The sequence below is a fragment of the Volvox carteri genome, assembly GCF_000143455.1.
Source record: "Volvox carteri f. nagariensis unplaced genomic scaffold VOLCAscaffold_3, whole genome shotgun sequence".
Lineage (NCBI taxonomy): Eukaryota > Viridiplantae > Chlorophyta > Chlorophyceae > Chlamydomonadales > Volvocaceae > Volvox > Volvox carteri.
Window position 1 is genome coordinate 1,349,491 of NW_003307546.1, and position 25,307 is coordinate 1,374,797.

At 61.6% G+C, this 25,307-nt stretch overlaps 4 protein-coding genes across 4 annotated transcripts in view; 3 read left to right on the forward strand and 1 right to left on the reverse strand.

The window, feature by feature from the left end:
• Positions 1-4,578, forward strand: part of VOLCADRAFT_86667 (uncharacterized protein) — a gene marked incomplete at both ends in the record, with an annotated part of 26,467 nt that extends 21,889 nt beyond the window's left edge. Inside the window, 6 exons of the mRNA XM_002946365.1 lie at positions 115-472; positions 554-934; positions 2,393-2,432; positions 3,061-3,149; positions 4,020-4,105; positions 4,177-4,578. Coding sequence (XP_002946411.1) covers positions 115-472; positions 554-934; positions 2,393-2,432; positions 3,061-3,149; positions 4,020-4,105; positions 4,177-4,578 — 1,356 coding nt within the window. The remainder of the gene's footprint in view (positions 1-114; positions 473-553; positions 935-2,392; positions 2,433-3,060; positions 3,150-4,019; positions 4,106-4,176) is intronic.
• Positions 4,579-5,112: 534 nt separating this feature from the next.
• On the forward strand, positions 5,113-5,902 carry upf4 (uncharacterized protein). Its single transcript, XM_002946366.1, has one exon. It carries the CDS (start codon positions 5,178-5,180, stop codon positions 5,430-5,432), a length of 255 nt encoding a protein of 84 aa, XP_002946412.1. The 5' UTR covers positions 5,113-5,177; the 3' UTR covers positions 5,433-5,902.
• Positions 5,871-9,257, reverse strand: rap41 (chloroplast ribosome-associated protein). The gene is made up of 7 exons (XM_002946531.1): positions 8,994-9,257; positions 8,522-8,701; positions 8,033-8,262; positions 7,333-7,487; positions 7,068-7,179; positions 6,592-6,703; positions 5,871-6,294 (listed from the first exon to the last, which is right to left on the reverse strand). Exons 1-7 carry the CDS (start codon positions 9,198-9,200, stop codon positions 5,968-5,970), a joined length of 1,323 nt encoding a protein of 440 aa, XP_002946577.1. The 5' UTR covers positions 9,201-9,257; the 3' UTR covers positions 5,871-5,967.
• Positions 9,258-9,560: 303 nt separating this feature from the next.
• VOLCADRAFT_86669 (uncharacterized protein) lies at positions 9,561-24,420 on the forward strand (the record flags this gene model as incomplete). The annotated part of the gene is made up of 19 exons (XM_002946367.1): positions 9,561-9,592; positions 9,865-9,995; positions 10,031-11,148; positions 11,560-14,110; positions 14,249-14,950; positions 15,292-15,842; positions 16,156-16,194; positions 16,557-17,519; positions 17,827-18,041; positions 18,331-18,823; positions 19,447-19,497; positions 19,691-19,931; positions 20,039-20,152; positions 20,403-20,707; positions 20,981-21,578; positions 22,046-22,507; positions 22,696-23,039; positions 23,358-23,460; positions 24,125-24,420. The coding sequence occupies 19 exons, from the start codon at positions 9,561-9,563 to the stop codon at positions 24,418-24,420; spliced, it is 9,309 nt and encodes a 3,102-aa protein (XP_002946413.1).
• Between the last annotated feature and the right edge of the window lie 887 nt (positions 24,421-25,307).

Consider the following 25,307-nt stretch of genomic DNA (forward strand, 5'->3'; position numbering starts at 1 on the left):
GACAGCCTCTACACCCTCAGCGCGCCGAGGCTGGTGGCGCGCAGGGAGCAAGCCAACGCAGCCCTGGCGGCAGCGGCCGCTGCTGCAGCCATGCTCGTCCCACGTCGGCTGGAGCCGCTCAAGATGCCCGCCAAGGAGCGGCTGGCGGCGTTCCAGCTGAGAGTGCATGGCGGCGGAGGCAGAGCCAGTGGCACATCAGGCGATGCTTACGGCATGCTGATCTCGTCGGAGGCGGCTACCGGCAGTGCGTCGTACTCCCGGGGTCGCAACGGCGTCAAGTACTTCCGCAGCCGTCACGATATGGATTACCTGGGAGGGGGGCTCCATAAGGCCCACCCGGAGGTGGTGGCGACGTACGAGGCGCTCAAGGCCGACATCGCGGCGCACGCCACAGGTGCCGTACATTCGCATGTGCCGGAGGGTGTGGTGGTGGTGCAGCGTGGTTCTGGCGGCGCAGGCGCGGGTGATGCGGGTGGGCACCGCCGCGGCGGAGCCGGCGGCGGCGGCGGTGTCCGCAGCGGGCCCGCCGCCAGCACCGCCGCCGGCCCCGCAGGAGCCGCGTCGCGCCAGAACGCGGCAGAGGAGGTGCCCGGGCCGATGCGTGCGTTCCGCGGAGGCGTGTACGACAGGACGTTGGCGCCGCGCAAGCTCAAGGTCGAGCGTCGGTACGGGCTGCTGCCGCCGCCGCCACCCGCTCCGCCGCCGCCGGAGACCCCCGGCCGCGAGCGCGGTCTGCAGATGCGGCGCGCCAACGTGTTGGCTGCTGCGATGCTTGAGGAGCTGAACGCCCGGCTGACGGGCTACACGCATCAGCCCACACTGACGATGGTGGACAGGTTGGCGGATGTGCTCACGGGACTGCCGGCGTCGCCGCAGGGGCCGAGGCCCAAGAGCGGCCGGACGGCAGGCGCGGGCGGGGGAGGCTGGGGTTTGGGTGGGTCTGGTTCCGAACGTGCCAGGGCGGGTGACGACGGGGACACGTCTTCCAGGCGGTCGGGCCGCTCTAGGCCCACCTCGCCCTAGTGCTCAGGTTGTTTGAGCTGGGAGGAGGAGGTCGGGGAGGCCGGCGGCAGGGGGTTCTTGGGGCTGTGATCTAATTTGGATGTGGAACGATGACTGCCCAGTTCGATGGTGCTGTTGATATAGGGGTACCGATGGCGGGCATTGTAGCCACCATCCGGAGCTGGTGGAGGACCCGGTTCGCACGGCACACAACAAAAAATGCTGGTGGTGCTGCAACTAGCACTCACACCCGACCATCGCCATGACCTGGGGGCCGTCTGCCGCTCCAAAACAATTTACCAATTGTGTGCCTGTTTGTGCGCGTAACAGCCAGTGCCGAAAAAAAGGCATTTGGAGTCCAAAGAGCAAAACAATGCACGAATAATATACACAGATGTCTCTGCACGTGCCCGCATCTGCATGTGCGCGAGAGCACATCCACCTCTCTGTCTGTCTGTCTGTCTGTACTGCGTCACGACCGCATCAGGCGGTAGGGGAGTTTGGGAGCCGCCTCACTCCCCTGGCGGCCGTCAGTGGGTCCTTTATTGATTGAGGGGATGGGGCGGTGTGCGGGACGAGGACCCAGCGGTGGGGGTGGCCGCCAGCAGCAATCCGGAAACGGCAATCACACGAAGAGAGGCACTGCATAGTAGTAAGCTTGTATGCATAAACGGACTGATGAATGTGTGTTTCGGAAGTAGCTCTCGCTTGCGTTCGTTGCTGGTGCGGGCACAACTGCCGGGCCGGGTGGGACCGAACGGGAGCCCTGTTGGATACCCCCGCTGCGAACACCCTCTGCGCTATCAGGGGCACCGAGGTGGCGTCTGCCTCTAGCGGGCAAGTAGCTGAGCTGCTGGGGCCGATAGCGTGCCGACCGTGGCCTCCACAGCCTGGGGCTTGTATACGATATATGCGCCTGGGGGAGTAGCTGCCTGGTCGCAACAACTGGCAGCGGCGAGCTGCTGCGGGTGCTGGTGCAGGTGCTGGTGTTGGTGTTGGTGCTGACAGTCCTGTGGGGGAAGGCTCCAAAATGTCCCCCAGCCGGGTGGTGGCTACGTGGTGGTCAGTGAAGTGGTTGAGCACAACAACTCCCGCATACCTCCGCACAACATACATACAGCTTAACGACATGGCCATGTCCTATTGTCAAACGAAACTGTGTACAGATTATTGGCAACGTCCAGCCTCGCCTGACCCCGAACTCCCCCGGGGCGGATATCCTCCGAGGCAGAGCGCACAAGCGGGTGGGGCTGTGGACATAACCATTCTCGCCCCTCGTACATAGCTGCCCTATGGGTTGTGGCTTAAGGCAGGTCGTCACTCAACCCCTCCACAACCTATCCACGCCGAGCTGCTACACATGGCTCCCTGGCTCCCCCCCCTCGCACAGATAGCAAGAGTCCGGCCCAGGTTGCGGCACCAGAACCGGCGTTAGGCTTCCCAGTACCCACGCACATTACCCACACGCGTCCTGCACAGAAGCGCGCGCATTGATGTCTAGTCCCGTACAACCTATGACGTTGGCGGATGGCCGACTAACATAAACCAGCCTCCGTTCTATCCGGCGCCGCGTTCGCCGGCGAGGAATCGTGAAAATGATTGAGGGCTCGGGCACGGCCGTCTCAGTCCCCACGGGTAACGGTCTGCTTCGGCCGGCCCTGGAGTCCGTTCCTACCACCACCCAGAGACATCCTAACTAATAAACAGACGCACACACACACGCGAAATCAATTGGCCCGTTCCAATGCCCATTCAGAACGCAGCAGCAAGCACCATCTCCCCTCCCCCCCAACCGCTCATCCAGCGGTCTTCCCACCGCCTGCCACGCCTTGCGCGTGTCCGTTCCAACAACCCCCTCTGTTATCCACACGTACTCCCCACGTATGTCTCCATGGCTTCAGGACAATTCGAACATGCACACATAGCCCTTCTGCCTATCATCATCTCATCTGCGACGGTTCATGTTTAGGACTTTGTTGCAGCCGTGGGGCCATTACCGGTCCCTGCCGTCCCCAGACCCCCTAGTCGGTCTCCCTCCTCCTGCACGCCCGCCAGCAGTACACTCCAATCGGGCTTGCGGGGTCGGCCCAAACTGATCCACCTCCGCGCCACCAGCTCCAGGTTGGCCTCGTTCATACTGCCAGCAGGTGAGGAGGATGAACGGGAGTAGGAAATATGGGGACGGGTTGCGGTGCTTGGTGGTTTGGTTAACGGGACCAAGGGGTCGTGCTCCCGTTTGCAACTTCGCAGGTGGGCAGGGGAAGTTACTTGTGGAACCAGTAAGCCTAGGGCCCAAGGGGGTCAAGAGCGGCAAGGCAAATTGCAAAGGGGCGTATAAATCCCCCCACCGTCTCAGCAATCTTGACCGCACTTACTATCTGTGCATGCATTCTTGCGAGGCGTTGTATTTCCCCTTGCAGAAAATTTGCCCTATACTGCGCCCTTTACAGCACATATTAAAATCCTCGATGAGAAGCTTGCATCTTTCTTCACCAATCCGTGCCAGCTTAAGGACAATCTTGTTTCGAGCATGCGGCGAGACGTAGGCACTATCGGCACCCTCTTGCATGCTTGAAGTCGCCTCCGCCGTTGCTGCCATCATATTAATTATCGGTATCGGTTGAATAAAAAATTGTGTATGAGCTAATTGGATATCACCTCGAATCTACGATAGTGAACCCTACCGATGGCGACACAAGACGGGCAGGGAGCAGAGCAGAGGCAACTCCGTTATAGTTACAAACATAGTAAAGAAATCAAAAATGCTTCCGATGGGTATGCAAGGAAAAACAACTCGTACGGTAGAATCGGGCGTGGCGCGAACGCAACAACGCCTTTTACCTGTTCTGTGCGCCGCAATGCCAACATCGACATAATTTTATACATAAACTCATGGCGTGTGTAGATGGTCCACCGGAGATCGTTCTCACAGAGGGTAGGGCCGACAGCAATTGCTAACTGACGCTTTCAGCTTCCTAAAGGGTTCACACAATCACTGACGGCATGGAACCCTCCAGGCGACGAAGAAGTTCAGTACGTGTTGCTGGACCTTCCTCGGGACGTGGCCGTTTGGCTGAACCCGGGTGAAAAGCTCGTCATCCAGGTGAGCTGAACCGGTTGGGGTGCCACAAGGGGCCCTACAGCTTGCAACTGAATCCTTCCATATCTTTGTAGGCGTTGGATAGTGATGCACCAGTCATTAGGCTCCAGAACGGTATCGTGCTGCAAGGCAAATACGAGGAGCACCTGGGGGATATCCTCCTCCTGGATAAGGAAATTGCGGCTGCCGCGACCCAGCAAGAAACACAGGAGCCTGGCACGGGGGAGGCGGCATCCGGACAGGAGCAACAGCAGGAGCCCGGGGGGGAAGCTCCGCGACGGCAGCAGCCACAGACGCCGTCGCGTGCACAACAACAACAACAACAACAACAACAACAACAACAACAACAACAACAACAACAACAACAACAACAACAACAACAACAGCAGGCATCGCAGCAGCAGCCATGCACTGTCCGGATACGGGGCCAGACGGACAAAGTGTTGACTTTCAAGCGTGTGATGTCTCCTGCGTAAACCAGCTCTCGAGGTCTTCGGTGCCTGTGTCGCCATCATGGATGTGCCCTTTCCTTGTCTCCCAGCCGTACGGGGAAAGTACGGGCCGTACCTGAGGGCTGCAAAGCTATGCCCGAAGACCGCTTTGAGGTTTTCCTCGCACAAGCTCGCAACTGTATCTGTGCACGCATGTATATGTGATTTAGCCTATTGGGAAGATGATTCCGTTAAGTCTGATCTCGTTGAATCCTACAAACTGAATGTGTACTGTACACGCCCACGGCGAATCGCGAGCGCTTAAACAGGCACGCAGCACATGCGCGTTGTTCATTTTCGTGAGGCACTTCCTTGGGGAATTTTCCGTTTGAGCGCTGAACTGCTTTTGCTTCTGTCAATGCTGTGTTTGTGTTAGTTGGTGCGGAGAGACTTAGGTTCCCTTGCATTGCTGCCACCGGGACCAGAAATGTCGGACAAGGGCTTTAGACGTTTCTCGTGTCGGTCAACAAGTTGAAGAATTCCTCAATATCATATTTCATTGTGTGAAGTTAGAAAGTTCGCCTTCTAGACGTTTACAGACATTGCTGATTCGGGATTGGGCTCCGAGTTTCACTAAAATATGCATGTGTACCACAACGCAGCTCAAGTTCGGCCTCGGAGTCTTTTCCGAATCCCCTCCTCCATCATCCACTGCGCTTGTAATCACGCTCAATCTTCACACGGGTTGCAAGAAAGCCTGCAAAACACACCGACGTCCCTCACTTCGCTCTCACGCACGACACGAACAAAATTGCATCGCTGCAAGCGCTAGTGCACCTCCGTGCGCACAGCGTTGCAAACCGACCGGCCTACCGCAATCTCCACAAGGCTCTAGTTGATAAGGTAAGGCCCAACGGAAAAGAGTGACACTTGCCGGTTTTTGTCTTGACAAATGCCTCGTTTCACCTGGATACCCGCACGGATATCGCGACCATCTACACTGGAGCCGCTGCAGCTGCCCCCACCAGCGCCTCCCATGTCATCTGGTGGCGACGGGACACAAAATTCGAAGCGCTACGAATGGGTGAGCACGACCCACACACCCGGCTCTTCGCCCCAATTTCCCCCAGGCACCTGCCAGCGATCACCCCCCTGGGAGGGAGGGCTACACCTCTCCGCAGCAAAAGGTCCTCAGCAGTAGAAGCAGCAAAGGCAGCTGTAGCCCTCAACCAGCTAAGGCTTCCCCGAACACCTTCCGTTGTTGCCGCCCGTTGCCTTAGTCGTTCCCCCTCCTCACAACGGGTGAAGCGGCCAAACAGATCCGCGCCTTTCCCCCTAGCCCCACGGCTGACATTCCAGTGCAACCATCAACACATACACACACACCGACATTGAGCTCACAGAGCTCACACTGGCTCCCTCGGCTTCTCCCCTTCACAGAGAGGAGCGCCAGTCCCGGGGAACGGAGCTGCTGCGGGCGGGGCGGGGAGCGGCCGAGGGGGTTGCGGACACCGCCTCCCCCCCATCCAACGACTCCCTCCAGTTGGGTGGCAGCACGGTGCGCTGGATCTTCAGATCCCGACGAGGACTGAACGACGACCGGCGCTGCGCGGGAGAGGGGGAGGGGGACGCAGAGGAGCTGATACGGGTGAAGCCGTTGCTGCTGCTGCTGCTATCGACGGCGGCGGGCTTGAAGGGCTTGCCCAGCGCCTCCAGAATCTTGTCGTCGATAGAGAAGTCCACATCCTTCTTATCCCGACCCTGAAGGAGTGGGGAGCGGGGGATGGGGGTTAGGAAATAAACACGAGAATGGGGAGGTGTTATCCCATAGCCCGTGACAGGTGGCTGGCCCGATGGCGTCACTGAGTGGCTTCCGCTGCCCGTCCCGTCCATCGAGGGGTAACAGGGTCCTCGCAACTCATCGGGTCATGAGGGTGGTACTCCCGAGTCCCCGGTCACCTCAGCTCCTGGCTACATCCCATCCCCCCTTGGTCCGTCGGGACCTCCTCCAATCTTCTTTTAGGTTACACCCCCCCCCTGCTCCGGGACCCCACCCACCTGCGCCTTGTAGTCCGCCACCAGGGCTGCCACGTCCTTCTGGAAGTCGTGCTTGGGCTTCCAACCCAGCTCCCTCTTGGCTTTGTCCGAGGAGGCGAAGAAGTGCACCGTCCTGGGGGTCCCGCGGAAGGGGAGCCAGTAGGAAAGGGAAGGAAGAAGAAGGGGATATTGGAGGGGATGAGCAGGAAGGACGGTTGTGTTGCATGACGGCGGTGAGAGGGGAGGTTGCAACCGCTGCGTTACACCAGTGTGTACATGTACATGGGCGGGTGGATAGCGGGGTGTAGAAAGGGCCGCAGCGGGCAGTGGTCGCATGCACCCCACCTCAGTCCACCTGTCCAGCTGTCTCCACCCCTCCAGGAGTAAGCGAATGCACCCCGCCACCAAAACAACAACAGCAACAATGTAAAAGTATGCATACACGGGGCTCAGGCACCCACACACGTATGTATGTACGTGCATCCGCAGGTCCTCACCGGAAGGGGAATCCCTCCGCCTTGCCACTCTTGCCGGTGCCGACCTTCTCCGGACTGTACAACACAATGTTGGCTTCCTTGCCCAGAGCCTTGGCCACGGATTTGCAGATGCCTGCGGGTAGGGGGGAGCCGGAGATCAGTGCCTACTCCCTACTTAACCACCTCGGTGCTATTGCTGCCCACACACCCCGGTCTGGAGCGGTGAACAGGACGGGACGGGCACCAGGGGGGAGTCGCGCGTGTGTAGGAGAGAGACCCGACCCACCTACGAAGCTGATGCAGCGGTCCGAGCACACGTTGTACATCTGCCCAATGGCCTCGCGGTTCCCGGGCACCAGGGCCAGCATGGCGGCCACATCCTCCACGTGGGTCAGGGAGGTGAGCTGAATGCCGGGGGAGGGGATGGGGACAGGGCGGTCCCTGCAGGGCCGTGAGGGGAGAGGGAGGGAAGGAGGGTCCCATGTGGAGTGCGGAGGTCGGTGACTGAACCCTAAGTGACGTCAGTGGCGGTGGTGCTAGGGAACTCCACCTCCTCCAGCTGCTGCTGCTGTTCCTTACCCAGGTTGCAGGTCGCCTTAGCGGCTGGTCCCACCAATACTCCGTATCCATGGACCAAGTTCCCCTGGCCCCAGCTGGCACCACACGGCCCCACCCCCACCCCCCTGTAACCCACCACCTCCGGGGTCAGCCAGGCCTGCGCTAGCACCCGCAGGCAGGGAGGGAAGAGATACCTTTTCATACCCAGCCTATGTTTCAGCGTTTTCAAACGAAGAATGAAGTGGCTTGCGGTAGCTATAATTAAAAGGTGAGAGGCAAGCCTCCAAATTCAAATTCGAAATTTTTGTCGTCTACAAGCTGGTTCCAGTCCCAAATGCTTAGCGTTTGCCTTGTATTCTTCATTCTTCACACACAGAACGTGTCCGGCCCTGCCTACCACCCCGGCACCGCCCCGATGATGCCCTCACCTGATGATGCGGTCCACGAACCACTGCTCGCAGTCCTTAGCGGTGTTGGGGCCGTAAATGTACAGCGGCTGGAATACGGTGTACGGCACACGTGCCTTCTCCAGGTAGGCCTCCACCTCCACATGCCCCGCAGTGGACTTGCGCGCGTCGCCCTCCACATGCATGGGCTCGATGGAGTCAGCCTTGTAGGCGCCCGCGGAGGACACGAACACGTAGTGGTCCACCTTGTGCTGCGTGATTCGGGAGTGAGGGGTGTGTGGGGTTGCGGTAGTGCGGAGTGTTTGGGGTTCCGGTAGGGCCCAAGGAAAAGACCTGGCTGCATCCAAGCGTGATGGCGGTGAGGGAGCATGGGAGAACTGTTCTGGCACCGAGACCCGCTTCGCTCCCTTTTTCTATAAAAAAATCTCCCTCACGTTATTTTGTCCTTTGTCCCTCTCATGAAAGGGTACCGCAGCAAGTCAGTGTCCCACGCGCCGGGAGCAGACCAACCTTGAAATGGTCGATCATGGGCTGGCAGCTAGACAGATCCTTGCCGTTGTTGTCGTACACCACATCAAAGCTGCCGCGTGGGTAGGTGCTGGGCTTGGTGGGGTCTCCCCACGCGATGGTCGCACCGTCGCGAGCCAGCTCAGAGTACTTGCTGAAGGGAGTCTTCTTCGTCAGCTTGCTCTGGAGATTTCATATACGTTACAAGTCGACGGGAGGAAATAGAGATGCTCGTTGCAACGTTAGCGAAGCGCTCCTTGCTTGCATGTAACGCCATCACAAACATTTGGACCTTTCCATCAAGCGCAGTGATATTAACGCTGACCCAGGCAAGTCGACGAAATATTTTCAATTTAGCGAACATACTTGGGCGTGGATATAAATTGATTTGTGCACAGTTGCACCTGTCGCAAACTTATCTTATCCCACCAATAACATGCTGATCAGCGCGATCGCTCACACAGGCAGTCCTTACCTCATCACCATCATTCATGATAGTGACCTTGTGGCCCTTTTTTAACAGCTCCTTAGCAAGATACAGTCCGATGAACGCGTGTCCCCCGCCCTTGGTGTTGGCAATCAAGACGTTCGCGTTCATCACCTTGACGCTAAGGCGACGTCCCGCAGGCGCAAACGCGCGGCGTGCGCCGCCCGCGCGGTTTGCTTTCAGCTGTGCGTGCATTATTACAAATGGCGCAACCAGCTGTGAGAGGTCACCTTACTTGGTCCTATTGCCCAGCTATATCCAAACAATTTTGAAACACGCTGGAGTTATGGATTTCCATCCTCAGATGTACGAAGTGCCGTATTATAGTCTACGGCTCCGGCTTTCGGGTTATCCTATTACCCCGATTGCGAATTCACACCGCATTGCCGGTATTGCGTAACCTAGATGTTTACCACATGAGGCATATCGCTAGCGGTCGTGTACATTCGGGGACACTCAGTCTGAGAACACCCTGCCGGAATTCTAAGGCTTCCCAAGCCCGCCACACATGGAAATACCGTCAGGCTGCCCGTCTAAAGGCGATTGTTGACGAGCATGGGCTTGCCAGCAATTACGGACCTGGAAAGGTGAGCATTCGAACGGGGTTTCCCTAAAAAGCCGCTCCCCTACATTGCATTGCAACCGCACCGAACACAATTTGAGCTCCGCAGTCTACTGGACTACCCACATGCGCCGCAGAGCCACAGCGGCAGCACCGTCCCGTGGTTCACATTCACTACACCCGAACCCTCACCACAGCGCTTCATTCCCACACGCACAATAATCGTGCACCCAATTCATTGACTACTGCCATGGATTTAACAACTCCCTAAATTTCTTCCACGCAAACCAATCTTAGGGCTTCGGAGGTTCCAAGCGTGGCCGTCCACCGCAGCCGAAGGAAAACGCGCCACAGAAGCGCCCCGATGCAGAGCCCCGCGGAGCTCCAGCCGGCCCACGGCAACAGGCATCCGTATCAGATACACCCAGGTATCGCCGCCCGTTTCCCTCGTCGCCACGCCCAGGGGGGCCTGCCGGACCCAGCAGCCGGAGCGGTAGCAAGGGTTCTGCTAACGCCACTGCCACCGCCACCGGCGGCACCGGCGCCGGCCTCGCCTCGAAGATCCTCGCCGCTGCGGAATGGCGCCAGTTGACGGACCTGGTGATCCAGTCGCTGGCCCCAGTCCAGACGCCTTCGGATCGGGCCGCCGCCGCCGCCGTCCCCAGCAATGCCTCTGACGCTGCTGCCGGACCTGATGGTGAGGATCTCTCTCCCGCCAGCACACTAGGGAAGGGCCAGGGCACTATCCAACAGGACACCACCGCTGCGGCAGCGGCAGCAGGGGGGAATCCGCCAGGGCCGCCAGAGTCGGGGCGCCGCTGCCAGCTCTCTGAGTCAGATCTGCTGCTGGTGTTGTGGCGACTGGTTTGCAGTGGGGTGCTACGGCCGGGCGGAATGTGGCAGCAGCAGCCGCAGCCGCAGCAGAGCCTGAGATCCGGAGTGGCCCGACCCGGGCTTCTGCCACCGCCGCTGCTGCCGCCGCCGCCGCCCTCCGCCCTGCCGTCCATGTCCACGGGTTTACAGTCGCAGCAACTGTGGCCAGGGGCCGCGGCGGGACTCCAGTGGCTTGCGCCTTCCCCTTTCTCCCCGTTCAAGTCGGGCCCGACGTACGGCCTGATGGATCCGCTGACCGGGGGCCTTACGACAGGGGGCTGGGGGCCCCGCAACGGGGAAGGAGCTCGCCGGGGCCGGGAGTCCTCCGAGGATGACTCTCTGCTGCCCTCCGGGTTTCGGAGCCCCAGGGCCCCCACGGCAGCGGTGCTGCCGCCGCCGCCGCCGGCCGCCCTGACGGGCAGCAGCGTGGCGCGGCAGAGGTGCCTGGCGGCCGTGTCTGCGGCGGCTCGGCAGCTGGCGCCCGGGATGAGCCCGCGGTCTCTGGTGGCGGCCCTGGAGCTGCTGGCCCACTGGACCCGGGCCGTGGGGGGGCCCCAGGTGGATGAGAGGACCTCCGTCCGCGGGCGGGGTGGCGGCGGTGGGGACGATGAGGACGCGATGTGGCAGCTTGCAGAGCCCTTTCTCGCAGCTGTCGCCACGTCTGCGTCCTCCACATCGCAGTGGGGACCCTCGGAGCTGCTGGCGGTGGTGGCGGCGCTGCCGCCGCTGCACCAGCTCTGCCCTGACCTTCGGCACCGTCACCGCCAGCGACATGACAGGACCATTACCAGTGCCCGGGACAAAGCTAAGAAAAACAAGAACTCCGGCAGCAACAGCTACAGCAGTAGCAGCAACAACACCGACGGCAGTAGCCGCATGCTCCAGCCGCTCACGCACCAGGTTTTGGCGGCTGTGCTGGAAAGCCGTACGGGTGGTGGCGGTAGTGGTGTTGCTGTGGCACTGCCCCCGGTTGAGGTGGTCGTGCCGCCGCCCACCCCGGGGGAGCTGGCCCTGTGTGCTGCGGCCGCCGCCGCCTGTGGATACACGCCCCCCTCGGCCTGGCTGGTTATGTTGCGATCTGAGCTCCGGAACCAGCTGTTTCTGTTGACCGCACCCCAGGGCGCCGTGATCCTATCATCCCTGGAGCAGCTGCTGCTGCCAGCCCCTGCGCCGCCGCTACTGCCGCTCGGCCCCCGCTCGGAGCCGGAGTCTCGAGGGCAGCAGCAGCCGTACGAGCAGGACGAGCAGATGGTGGTTTGGCCAGGGGGAGAGGGGTGGGGCGCTCAGGGGGAGAGGGTTGAGGTGGGGGGGAAAGGGGAGAGGGCCGGAGAAGGCGAGGGCTGCTGGCTGGCGGCCGAGTGGGTGGGGATGCTGTGGGCGGAGGTGATGGGCAAGGCGGCCTCGTTGGACTCGGCGGGGTGTGTGGGTGCCCTCCTGGAGCTGACCTGGTACGTGGAGGTCGGGGGGGGGACACGGCCGCACGCGCAGCAGGAGCGAGCAGGCGGTGTGGCGACAGGCGTTGGGCGTGTACGGCAGTTGACAGCGACTCTATTTCATTATTTGCCGCCCCAGCTGGCAGGATGCAGCCCAGACCACCTGGCGGCTGCGATGACCGCCGCCGCGACGCTGCATGAGTATGGCTGCGTCGCTACCGCAGCGGTGCAGCTCCAATACACCTCGCCCTCGCCCTCGGCCCCCAAGGCCCAGGTTGATAGTGCCGCTGGTGTCCAAGACGGCCTGGACAAGCACCAGCACCAGCAGCAAGCGGCCCCCAGGGGCTCCACCCACCTCATATTGGAACCGGCTGCTCGGGCCCTGCTACGACACGTCCGCTCGCACAGGCTCACCCTGCCGCAGCTCGGCGCCTGCGTCACAGCGCTGGCTAGGCTCGTCACATCGGGAACGCCACCGCCGCCGGGAGGGACGGCGACGGCGCGAGCGTCGCGTACGGCAGCTAGTCAGGATGGAACCACAGACCCGGCGGCGCCGTCGCCTGCACCGCCGGCCGCTGCGGCCCTGGCTTCCCTCCTCCTGGAGGTGCCGCCGGAGGTGCTTCGCTGCGCAGTGGGGGGCCGACTTAAGGGCGAGGAAGAAGGCATTGGCAGGAGGGTGATGGGGTCCGGAGGCGGCGGCGGCGGCGGCGCGCTGGGACCGGAGGGCCTGGCGTGGCTCCTGCCGTTGGAGGCGTCATTGGTGGCGCTGGAGGAGGAGCTCTTGCCGCGGTTGCCGCTGCTGCGGCAGCTTCTGCAAAGCAAGCAGCAGCAGCAAGTTGATGTGCAAGAAGAGGCGGTGGGAGGCGCGGTGGTGGAGCCAGGGCCGGCCGCGGCAAGCGGATATGAAAGTGCCCGGGGAACGGGGGGACGAGGCCTGGCGGCCCGCGTCATTGCGGCAGTCCTGGGAGGGGTACGACAACTAAGTCTGACCCAGCTGCTGCACCTGGCGGCAGCCTCACAGCAACCTCAGACCAGCAGGCTCTTCTCAGAGGCGGCGCGGCGCGATATCGTACTTGCACTCGTGGAGTCACCGCTGGCGTCGCCGTCGCCGCCACAACCTGCTGCTCCGTCGCGTGCTGGCGGCCCACGGCGCTTCCCCCCCTTGCCGCCACCGCCGCCGCCGCAGCAGCAGTATGCAGCATCGATATTGGCGGTGCTGCCAGAGGTCGTACAATCGCTGCGGCCGGAGTCACTGGTGGCCGTACTCTGCGCAGCGGCACGACGGCAAGCGCACTTCGACGCGTGCCGGTTGGCGGAGCAGCGGGAGCCGCTGCAGCCGCCGCAGCGTCGGCGGGAGTCGCGGCATCATCTGCCTGCGGATCTCATTGCCGCTGTCGCCCTGTCGGCTGCGCTGTCGCGGCTGCTGGACTTGGCATCTCCGGAGTCGCAGCCGGGGTTCATGGACGCGCCCAGGCGCACTGCCGCCGGCGCGGAGCTGTCCACGGACCAGTGGTGTGATGCGCTGGCTGCTATCGCTCAGGCGGCACATGCACTTGCGGCGCCGCCAGCGCTGCTCCCGAGCTCGCCAGCCGCCGCCGGGCTAGGTGCAGGTGAGAGCAGGGCTGTAGCTCTCACACCGGTGACATTGCTACAGCTCCTTAATGCGCTGCGACCTGTGTGGCCGGCAATGCGCCCGTCGCAGGCCGTGGCTGCGTTCACACAGCTCGCAGACCTCCACGAGGCGGTACAGCTGATGTCGGATGCTAGGGAAAGCGACAACGGCGGCGGTGGTGGAGGCATCGGCGACGACGGCTCCGCCGGCGCTGTGACTGGAGGGCCGCCGTCGCCGTCATCGCCACAGAAAAGCAGCGCTGCCAGGGGGGGTTCAGTGGCGGCAGCGGCGGCGGCTATGGGGCCGGGCCCTGCGGACTGGCACGTGGCACAGCGTGCGGTGGCGGCGACGGCGCGACGCCTGACGGCACGAGAGCTGGCGGCGATGGTGACGGCGGCAGCACGTCTAGCGGCGGTGGCGCCGCTGTGCGATGAGTGGATGGAGGCGCTGACGCAAGTCTTGCTGGCGCCCCCGCCGGCGCCGGCGCCACTGGCGGGTGGCCTGGCAGCGCTGGACTCTGTGTCGGCTCTGGAGTTGCTGCGGGGCTGTGTAGAGCTCAAGGCGGCTGCAGGACCGGACCAGGACGGCATTATGCTGCCGGTACTGCCGGTGCTAGAGCGGCTCGGTGCCGCGCTGCTACTGCAGCAGCAGCAGCAGCAGCCGGCTGCTGTAGCACACAGCGTCGACGGCATCAACGAGGCGACGACTGCGGCGGCAACCACTGCAGCCGCCGCCGCACCATCACCACCACCGCCGGTGCCAGGGGTGTCGTGCAGCGACGTCTGTCGGCTACTACCGCGGCTGGCGGTGCTGGTGACGGAGCCGCCCCTCGCCGCTATCGTGGGCACCTCCGCGCTGCCGCTGCTGGGCTATCTGCAGCGCACGGCGTTCTCTGGAGCGCGACTTGGTGACCTGCTGGCAGCGCTGACGGGTCTGTCGCGGCTGATGCTGCGGCCGGAGCCCGCCTGGTCTGCGGCTCTGTGCGCCGCTACGATGCCGCTGCTGCGCAACCCGGCCACCGCCCTGACCGACCAGGCGGCGCTGGCCCACGCCATGGCACAGGCGTGGGTGATGCCCACACCGGAATGGCACCAGCTGCTGATGGCGGCTACGGGGGAGCGGATGGCCCGTGGCAGCGGCAGCGGCAGCAGCGGGAAGGGTCAGGCGTTAGAGCAGCTATTATGGGCCCAGGCAATTTGGTACCGCCGCAGCAGTGCCGCTGGTGGACCTGGCGATGAGGGCACCGGTGCTGAAAGTGGCTGTGCTGTGAGCAGTGGCGGCAGCAGCGCTGGTGATGGCAGTGGCAGTGCTGGTGCCGGTGTTGGTGCGGGCAGCTATGTGTTTAAAGCTCCCGGCGGCTGGTTGGACCAGCTGGTGGCGGCCAGTGTGCCGCTGCTCCCGAGCGCCTCTCCGCAAGTTCCAGCCAACATGCTGTACGTGTGTAACGCGCTGGGGTACGACCCAGGTGCGAGGTGATGTCAACTCCGGAGGAGGGGCCCTAAGCTTGAAACACAACGGGGGCCCTCAGTACTGGTAGGGATAATGCGGAGGAGGTGCCGGGCCGCATCATGCCGCTTGTGTGCGTGCTGGTATCGTTGCACTTCGTACACAATGGTTCCGTAGGCTGGGTTTATTCCGCCCGCTGTCCTGCCCCTCAGGCCCCGTCAACCGTCACCTCCCCCTCCTCGTCACACACTGCGCTGCCGCGATATGTTCCCCCTCGGCCGCACCGGTCCCTACTTAATCACCACCCTCGTGCACGTACTTCGGCATCCATTCCCCCTCCCTGGCTGGCGCGCCATGCAGGTCCCGACTTCATCTCGGCGCTGCTGCAGGGCAGCACCGCCTCCCTGTCCGCCTTCACCGGGCCGCAGCTCTCCCGGCTGGCGCACGGCCTGGCTCGACTGGGCTACCAGCCCGAAGACCCGTGGGTCACGGCGCTACAATTGTCAGCCGCCAGGGCACTGCACGAGTGCGACACACACGACCTGGCAGACCTGCTGGAGGGGGTGCTACTGCTGGAAATGGGGCGCGAGGTGGAGGCAGTAGCAGCAGCAGCGGATGGGGGGGTAGTGGAGCAGGGTGAGACAGCGGGTGCTGGCTTCGGGCGGAACTCCAGGGAGGATCACCTGGAAGCTGATGAGGACCCGGACGCGGAGGATTTGAATCCGGAACTGGATCTGGATTTTGAGTCAGATTTGGACGGTTCGGATCTCGACGCGGCCTTGGATGCGCTCCTTTCGGATCCAGATTTTGATGTTCCCGCCATAGAGCTGTTCCTTATTGAGTTCTGGGAAGCCAGCGCCGGTCAACTGTCCGCGGATGCCATGCTGATGTCTGAGGCGGTTGCCCGGCGGGTGAGACCCGGGGAGGGGGTGGGAAAGGGGGGAAAGGGGGGAAACCGTGTCCTCGGAGCACAGGATCAACTGTACGGCGTCCGAAGGGGAGGGTGAGGGTTTAGAGGAGGAAAGTCGCCGACTCAGACTTGGCATCCGAACGGATGTCGGGAAGGGGCGCCCAAGCGAGTCCCTGTCACCTTGACGGCGGCGAGGGGACCGTGTTTGGTGTCCGTCCAGGTCGTTGAGCAGTACCATCCAGGGGAAACCCTTCATAGTATCCCCCATCCACAGCCCCTCCTACTGCGCTATCCATGGTTACTTGGCTGTACAGCGGAGTCAACCCCCTGAGTTGTTTCGCACTGTTCCTATGGTGAGCCCTCCCTCGCTGAGTATCTTCGTGCCTGCCCTCCATGTTCGATCTCCGGTCTCCGTCTCTGTCCACTTCCTCAGCCCGGCTGCTGACCACATCCGCACCTCCAGCTACCATTTGGCTTCGGCGGCGCATGGCTTGCGACCCAAATGTGGCCCGTCTGCTTCCTAACCCTCCACCCTCCGCAATCAGCCCAATTCCGTACCTCCCCTTGCTGGTCTCTGTGCCCCCACCCCGCTCACTCGCCCTCGCTCCTCCTGCTCCGCCACCACCATCACCACCACCACTGCCATCACTTTCACTTTCACGTCCACCACCGCCACCACCAACCCCTCACCAACCTCTCCCCGGGCCGGTCGCAGTCCCGCCGCCAAGACCTCCAAATGGTGGAGCGCCTGAAGGCGGAGTTTCGCGAGCGCATCACTGACCCACAGGTCGGTCCCTTCTGGCGTTACTGGACCGAACAAGTCCCCTTCCTAGACCCCTCCCTGGTAGCTCCAGACTCCGTGCTGGCTGATGAGCTGGCCGACCTGGCGCCGCCGCTGTTCGACGGTGCCGCCACCGGCACCGACTCGCTTCCGCGCCTCCAGCGCTTCCTCACGTGGGCCGTCCTCCGTACGGGCGAACTGCCGGCGCCGCTGCCGGAGGGCGTCTCGCCATGGGCGGGGCATATGGCGGCGCGATGTGTTGAGCTGCTAGGAGGCCCGCGGGCCGCAGCGGCGCTGCCGGCGCCGGCACCAGTGGCAGAAGCGGCGGCGGCAGGTGAGCTCGTGCCGCCGCCACCGCGGCACCTTCGGCGTGAGAATGGCGGCGGTGTCGTGCGTGTGGCTCCCCCGGTGGACTGGGTTTCGGTGCTGCAGCTGAGCCAGGTGGGGGCCATGCTGTTAGCGGGCGGAGTGTGGTCGCAGCGGCGGCAGCTGTTGCGGACGGCCCAGGCGGCGGTGACGTGGGCCTCGCCGCCGCTGGCAGAATGGGGCGAGGCATTTCTGCGGGCCAGCCGTACCGCCTTTTTCGGCGACAGCGCACAAGAAATGGCGGCGGCGGCTTCAGCCGAGAGGTCAGCAGGAGGGAGCGGCCCTAGCAATGGCCATGGTGGAGCTCCAGGGGGTGCCGCGGCACGGTATGGAGATCCAGGGTCGCAGGCGACGGAAGCGGCGTCCGGCACTGCTGCTGGCTCAACAACAGGCGGGTCTCGGCCGTTGGAGGTTGGAGAGTTGTTGGAGCTGTTGATGTCCGTACTGGCGCTGGACCTGGCCCCGGGGTCCAGCTGGCTGGGGGCTGCGGAGGCCGCCAGCTTGCCCCTGCTGCGGGGCTGCCAGGCTGAGGTACGACGCTGCCGCACATTGGGTATGCTGGGGGACAAAGGAAAGGGAGATATCTTCACTTGGCTGGCCATGCCGCCTGGTCGCGAAGCCGCAACCAGGTTGCTCGTCAGCTCATGTTATGCCTTCGCATGTGCACCTGTCTACAGGTGGTCAAAGTTGTGCAGTAACCTTTGCGTTTTCCCCCCGTCTCTCGCTTTTCCTTTCCGAGCTGAGAGCCCGGGACGCAGCTGTGCGGTTTGGCAACCGACTGCCCCTTTGCCTGCGACTGATGTGTCTGTGTCTGTACGTATGTCTGTGTGGCGCAAAGGAGGCGGTTGCGCTGGCATTGGCGCTGCAGCGACTGGGTCATGCGCCGGGGCGCGAGTGGGCGGCTGCACTGCTGTCGGCGACTCGGGCCATGGGGACTCGGCGTGCGGCCCTGTCCGCAGTGAGTGTGGCGGCGCTCCTGGTGTGCCTATGGGACCTGCGAGTGCGACCCACAGATGCATGGCTGGACGATGCGCTGGCTGCATTGGTCGGAAGGTGGGTGCGCTGTGTTGCGTTGGGAGGGTGTGTGTATATGGGCGTATGGGCGTGGCTGGGGGAGTAGTGGATGTGCATGCGGCGGTGGGTGCGTGGGGAGGGGTTTACCATACATTGCATTACTTCAGCCGGCGAGGCTGGGGAGGGAGCCGTATGGGAAAAGTACTACTCCTGCTTGCTTATGCAAGGCCTCCCGGGGCTTATGGAATTGCCATCGCGGGAGGAGTACGGTTTTTTTCCTGTCACAGCGAAAAGTGATTCCGTGGAGGGTATTGCTTGCGCCTTGCAGGCAGGGGGAGCTGCCCGCGACCCTATTGGCGAGGTTGCTTGCTACGCTTGCTGGTTTCGAGGTGCGGCCCTCCAGTGAGTGGCTGGCGCCGGCGGTTGAAGGCTTTTGGGGCAGCCTGGAGGAGCTGCTAATGTTTAGCCAGGATGTCGAACCGCTGGTGCAGGGGCTGGGTGCCATCAGCGCGTTGGAGATGCCGGTAAAGCAGAGCCACTTGACGGCGCTGCTGGCTCTCCTGTCCAAGCGCCTAGGCCTTGGGGAAGGCGCTGCGGCGGCGGAGTTTTCGGATACGGGGGACACGCCGACTAGTGCAGCGAGTGCAACGGCTGCGAGCGTGGCTCGCGTACTTATTTGCTTGGCAGGAATGCGGCGTGCTACGCCAAGTCGTTCCAATCGCAATACATTAGACGCGATTTTCACGGCTGTGGCGGAAAGATTGCCGGTCTCAGGGCCTCTTACACCGAAGCTGCTGGACAGCTGGGACAAGTTAGTGCCCGTGTAAGGAATTCCTTTAAGTGAAAGAATACCAAAGGTCGGGACGCTGTGCCATGCCGGGCTACTGTAATGCTGTCCTTTTGGCGACACAGCACGGCACGTCTTTGCCGAGGACAGCACGGCAGTCTTCAATTTTCCACAGCAAGCCCCTGTGCTATGCAAGCGGAAGACATGGCACTACTTGGATTGCATGGTTGCTACTTGAGCTGACACCTTGGCCGTTACAAGGTTCTTGTTCATCAATTTGGAGCCATGAGCTCTGAAGAACAGGACTTGGCGCACACCCTAGCACCATTTAGTTTACCGACTCTGTCTCCTCCCGATGCAGCAACGGACGTACAAAACTCTACATGGCGTGTTGGCTCGTCTCAGCCATCTCAGAAGGGCCTCATCCCGGGCCAGTCGGGTTCGCAGTTCTTGAGCGATTCGCAGTTCGACAACATGGGAGCAACTGTAGGGCTTCTCCCTGCTCCGCCAGAACTAGTGATTCCTCCAGGGCCAGGGCCTGGGCCTTTGCCCATTCAAATGGGCTTGGGGATGGGCTTAACGCCGACAGCCATGCCACTGTTTCCTAATGGCTTCTTGTTAGACACCGGAACTGGGGTCCTGACCGCTCCCCCTCAGCCGAGGCACCCCTCTTTGACGAAAGGCCATGGCGAGCACAAGAATAGCAAGGTAAGGTGTCTTCACAACGACGTCGATTACAAATGGCACGCCCATATCCCAAAATAACGCTTGGACGGCGCTTGATGTATCATTCAAACGTTTCCTCGCCGTTTCTTCGGCTCAGGTTCGCGGTTTCCTTAGAAGCGGCTTGCCTACACCCCTTCCCTGGGCTTCTTTCCATCGCCCATCCTATTTCCCCTAGGCCAGTAGGCGTGGACCTATGGACGAGATGAGGCAGCTGGTTAGGATTCTAGTAAAGCTTATGCCGGAGTCGAGCCGTTTCTTGACCGTACCTGACGAAGGCGGAGGCGGTAACAGAGTGAAGGAGGAGCACATAAAGGATTACCTGAACAAAGTCCTAGGCCGCAGCCAGGACCTGCGCGATGACGGGCCGCCATATCCCGATTGGGGCCTCGTTAACGGCTGGGCTGCTTATCTAAGCGGTGAGGGTTAGCTGAAACGCGTGCTGTGCATGCTGTGGCTCAGAAGGCAACGAACACCACAACCGTCGCACATTCCCACGATTCCTTGACGGCATCTGCGGCTGCAGAGCTGTTTACGTGGGCGCGCGGAGCGCCGATCACGCCTGACCAGGCGCTGCGGTGTGCACGGCGCCTACCCGGCCGAAGTTGGGAGACGCTGAACGATGAGCTGGAGAAGCTCCGTGAGTATTACCTCACTTGTGCAACGAAATACAATCAACATATTTCTGCCATATCCCTGAGTCTTCGATACTGTAATGACACGGTCAAACTTCGACACTGCTTTTCGGCCTAACTTACTTAGACGTATCGACGTATCCCGTATACCGATTCTACCGTCAACTTATTGCTCCGTGAACGTTGGTAACGTGGGCTGATCATACCGTGAATCCGATCCTTCCGTAAACACGGATATCGCGTGTGACTGGCCAGGCCTGTGCCCGCAAGCCTGGCCATTGCCGCTCCGGAAGGAAGCTGTACGTGAAGTCCAGAAAAAATATGAGGAGACGGGGCAACTGCCGCCGGTAGTCCAGCGGCCGCCGGCGCCAGTGCAGCTTGCCGCTACAGTGGGGCCGCAGCTCATGCTGGTGGACGCGTCTGCGGTGGCAGCGGGAGCCGTGGCAGCGGGGCCTGGAGACTTCGGCCAGCTGAACAGCGTAGACGCCCAGCCCGGAGTGAAGCGGTTACTTGGCAATGGTCACTTGGGCGAGATTGACGTCGTGCAGGCAAGTGCGCAGGTTACGTTGATTCCTTAGCTGCTTTCCAAGCTGCCACCCATATTTTCGATGCCGCCTTGTACAATAACTTCCAGCCAGTCTCGGGTTTTCGACGGCCTGGAAGCTTTTGCCCTTGAACCTCCTGATAATTCAATATGCCGTCGGGTGCACAGGTCGTCGTGTCAGCTCGATGTCCTGCTGTAACTTGGTCAACTGTACCAACCACTATGAGCCCCCCTGCTGCTGTGCCGCACCTGCCACTGCCTCCGTCCACCTCTTCTCCCATACGCCCAGCCTGTGCAGCAGTCGGTTCAAGTCGCCGGCGCGCAGGGCGGCCAGGCAGTATACACGCAAGTCGCCGGGCATTTCGCGCAGCATGCTCCCCATGGATTGGCGGCAGCGGCGTGGCCCCCGCAGCCTCCAGCTCCGAAACGGCGGAAAAAGCCCGGCAGCAGCGGCATGGATTTTATCAACCTCTCCGAATACAGCGAGCTGGAGCTCTGGCATCTGGCGCTCAAGGTACTACAGGAGGCCGAGTCCAAGCGCAACACCACGTCGTCTAACAAGCTGGGTGACCTGCAGACAACCCACGACATGGTGCGCCGCGTGGTGGAGAGGTTCACGCCCAGCGCTGGTGCCAGCGGAGTGGTGAGCCTGAGCGCGCCCATGGTGGGACCGCCAGCTGGTGTCACCCCAGGCTACCCTGCGCAAACAGCCCACCAGGCCCAGGCGGCGGCGGCACCGGGGGGGCCGCCGGCGCTTGTAGCCATGGCACCGAGCCCGTCCACGTCGGGTAATGCGGCTGCTGCTGCTGCTGCTGCTGCTGCTAGCATGGATACGGCGGCGCAGCTGAAGGCGAGGTTGATGGTGCTGCCGCAGGGAGGCCTGGCCGGTGCGCAGGCCGGTCACGTGATGCAGGTCCTTTCGCACGGCATTTCAGCAGGCCATCCGCTGGGAGGCGGCACGGCTGGGTGGGCCAAGGCGCCAGCACAGCAGGCATCCGGAGCGGGTAGGGAGCTGGCGTGTCCCTCGCTGTGCGTTTGCGTCTATCCTGCCAGGGGTTCCGTGAAGGGTATTGCGCAGTCTTCGTGTAGGACAAGTGTACTCATGTGTGGTGGGAAGGCTTTATGTTGGAGCAGACCTGTTGGCATCTGCGCAGGGCACAGGTATACTGTATTATAATTTTTCTGTGTCTGCACCAACGCTGCACCATCATGCGCGCTCAAGCCGCGCATCTTATTGCAAACGAATGCGCAAGATGTTTGGATTGTGGCCTATGGTTGCCCTCTGCACTGCGATCCCAAGGTGAACCTGTGTCCGCGCCCTTTCTTTGTTCGTCGTTCATCCGCGTCCGCGGAGGTGCTCCGCCAGGGCCGCAGTCTAGCGCTTCACAAGGCCAGCAGGCACAGGGGACACCTGGTACTTTGTCGGGAGTCTCCGGTCAGGCACAGACGGCCGCGTCGCTCACAACCATTCAACAGCCCGTTGCATCCCATCAGCTTCAGGGTTATGCCGGGCTGGCGCCGGTGCTTACACCGCCTCAGCAACCGCCTCAGCATCTGCAGCCCAGCCAGCAGACGCTCCCGGCGCCACCGCAGCAAACGCAGCAGCAGGCGTCACCGCAACAGCAGCAGCAACAGCAGCCGACAACATCACAGCAGCAACAGCAGCCTGCTGCCGCCGTGCCCGCGGCGTCTGGGGGGCCGACCACTTCGGGTCGTCATGAAGGGGGTAGTGTTGCTAAGCCCACGACGACGTCGGACACTGGTACCAAGGTGCTTACAACAAAGGAAACGTGCAGGGAGGCGTCCAGCCGGCCAGGTGCGGGGCTGTTTTAGTGATTGATGGGAACATGACTTGCTGTAGCATTGAATGCGGGATCAGTCAATGGGATGCCAGAAGGGATCATCGCATACGCCGCTGCTGGTCTTTGTAAAGAGGATACAGGCGAGCGCCTCCTGCGAGAATGAGAGCATGGTAATTGGCTTTCGCCGAAATCGGCTTTGCAGGGGATGTCCGGCTCGCAAGCAGTGCATTCCAAAAGTACGAGAACCAAAAATTGTCCGAAAAGTTTGACAATTCGAAGTACGAAAAGGGAAGCGGGGGCCTGGAGGCTTTGGCTGCGGCGGCGGCGGAGCTCGGGGAGCGGTGTGGTGCGGAGCAGGAGGATCAAGACGCCAAGCGCCGGGCGCCCTCGTCGGATACAGGAGCAGCTTCTCCAACGTTAGCCCTCTCAAGCGGTCAGCATGCGTCCCACCAGAGCGTTCTCAGCGGTGCTGAGCACCAGATGGGTGCACGCGCTGGTGGTGGAGCGGCCTCCCCGTCACAACAACCGGAGCAGCGAAGAGGGGAGGTAAGCCGTTCCGGAGATGGCCAGCGCCATGATGCCGAACCGTTGCTGGGGGAATGTTGGTCGCATCAGGCCCAATCGTGGGACCTCCGAAGGGTGGCGCCTCTCCGAGGCTGTCTCGATTTGCTATGACGTCAGCTTGCTGGACAAATGATGGATGTGGTAGGGGTGGACATGGAAATGCTTTAGCTTCCCCGGCACCTTACCGCGTGCAGTATATGCGCGCATTTGCAGATATGTACTGAGCAACGCGCAGCATCCCTGAAAGCCTGTCTGCTTGCGAAATAATCATTCCCTCCCTTGACCATCGCGCTCCATCAGGATAAGGCCAGCGGGCGAGGAGCAGTGACCACAGCCATGGAGGAGATGGACGAGACAGAGACTCGGGGGACCCATCACCTGGCACCCCCAGCGGACTCAGTAGGTGCGTTTTGCTGGGTATGCAGTCTGCGTAAGACTACACATGGCTGGTAGCGCAGCCCCTCGCATCCCGTCCGACGTGGCTCGACTTGGAGCCTACGTTAGCAGGCAATAGCATCGAGTTGCGCAGCCTGTAGCGTGTCATGGAATGGGTGTATGGCCCCATTACGCAGGTTGCTCGGGATTGTCTATGATTGAATATTGGAACTAACCTTCTTGTTCTTTGCTTGCAGAAGTGGATGGTCCCACGGGGCCACAGGCCGCGAGCAGCGTTATGCATCCGCGCTCTGCTAAGGAGCTGCGGACGCGAGTGCACCTCCAGATGGATCAGGCTGCGCAAGACGTTGAGGAAGGACCGCATCGCGACCAACAGCAGCAACAACAGCAACAAAACCAGGCGCAACTGCAGCTACAGCAGCAGATAGTAGTTTCTTCACCGCAACAACAGTCGCAACGGCAAAGTCAGCACCAGCAGTCCGCAACTGCACAGAACCATACCCAGCAGCAACAGCAGCAGCAGCAGCAGCAACAGCAACAACAGCCGCACGCTGTTTCATCGGGCTACACGACGTCTGGCGGACCAGCCGGGACGGAGTCAGTTTCACCCGCTGCGGTTGCCTTAGCCCTACCGCAACCCCTCAGCACTGTCCAGGCGTCCGCTGGGACAGCCAGTCCTCAGACGCTCATCTACCACTTGCTACCGCCGGTCGAGAGCTTGGCAGCGCTGGCACATCGTGGCATTGTGCCCATGCCGTATCCCGCCCAGCTGGGACTGGGCCAACAAATAATTAACACGGGGCAGCAGTACCTGCTCGTCACGGGGCAAATGCCCTCGCTTGTGACGAGCCAGATGCAGGGGCAGTACGTCCTTGCAGCTGCGCCGGCCACGGCCACCATCAGCGCGAGCGTTCCCATTGGCGTGTCGTCGCCGGCGGTCGTACAGCCGCAAGTCGTACAACCGTAGGTTGTGCAGCCGTAGTAGTGGTACAGCAACGATAAGCGCAGGATACAGCCGGATACCACTGATTACTTAGAGGCTGCAGCTATCGTTTATAGCTGGAGTTTTGAGCCTTGCAATCTTGATTCGGCCAAAGAGCAGTCAAATGGCTATATATGCGCTCACGCCGGCTTAGAGTGTTACGGCTGAGGACAGTAGCGGCGATCACATCGCACCATTGTCCCGTAAAAGGTTTGGACCTGAGCGTGTGCCCGTGCTATTATGCAGCTTTCACAGTGACATGCCTCTTGTGTGGATCCGCAAGCGCACAGCGTTGTAGCACGGCTTCAGTCGAAATTGTTGGGTCCAGTCCAGTGGTTTTGGAGCATCTTATGGCCTCCATTGCCTAGTCCTCCGGCGCAGATTCTTCGGAGCAGCTCACCCATGCGTAGAACTTGCGGGATTGGCCGTCAGCAACCATTTGACCGAGAGCTATTGGCGAGAGGCATCCAAGAGAACGTCTTAGCTGCCGACTGTATGACCGAATAAGTGACGACCTGTGCCGAGAACCGTTTTTGGCGGAAGCTTTTCTAAGTGCTGGTACGCAAACATGTATTAGTTTTGGAAGGGGGATGCACGTGGTGACAGGGCGGGGCTACTTGTGGGTCAGCCAGCGGTTTCCCGAAATTCAAAACACGTGCTGAGAGGTCTGACCTTGCAAGTCCCGTCCTCCTGCGACGATGACCGAACCGTTTTTAGGATATAGCTGACTCGACATTTTTCCGCGTTGTCTCGTAGAGTTTGTACTGCCTTGTGAATGCATGCGGCATGTTGACGACCTTCTTACAAGGACCGGCAAGTTCTGCTATTGAAGAGGAGCTAACGTTGATCTCGCCTTTGAACGCAAGCTGTTG

Coding starts and splice junctions, on each gene's coding strand:
- rap41 (XM_002946531.1), bottom strand. CDS start 9,200: ATGCACGCACAGCTGAAAGCAAACCGCGCGGGCGGCGCACGCCGCGCG. Junction 8,263..8,521: donor CCATGATCGACCATTTCAAG/GTTGGTCTGCTC, acceptor CGAATCACGCAG/CACAAGGTGGACCACTACGT. Junction 6,295..6,591: donor TGGCGGACTACAAGGCGCAG/GTGGGTGGGGTC, acceptor CCACTCCTTCAG/GGTCGGGATAAGAAGGATGT.
- upf4 (XM_002946366.1), top strand. CDS start 5,178: ATGTGTACCACAACGCAGCTCAAGTTCGGCCTCGGAGTCTTTTCCGAA.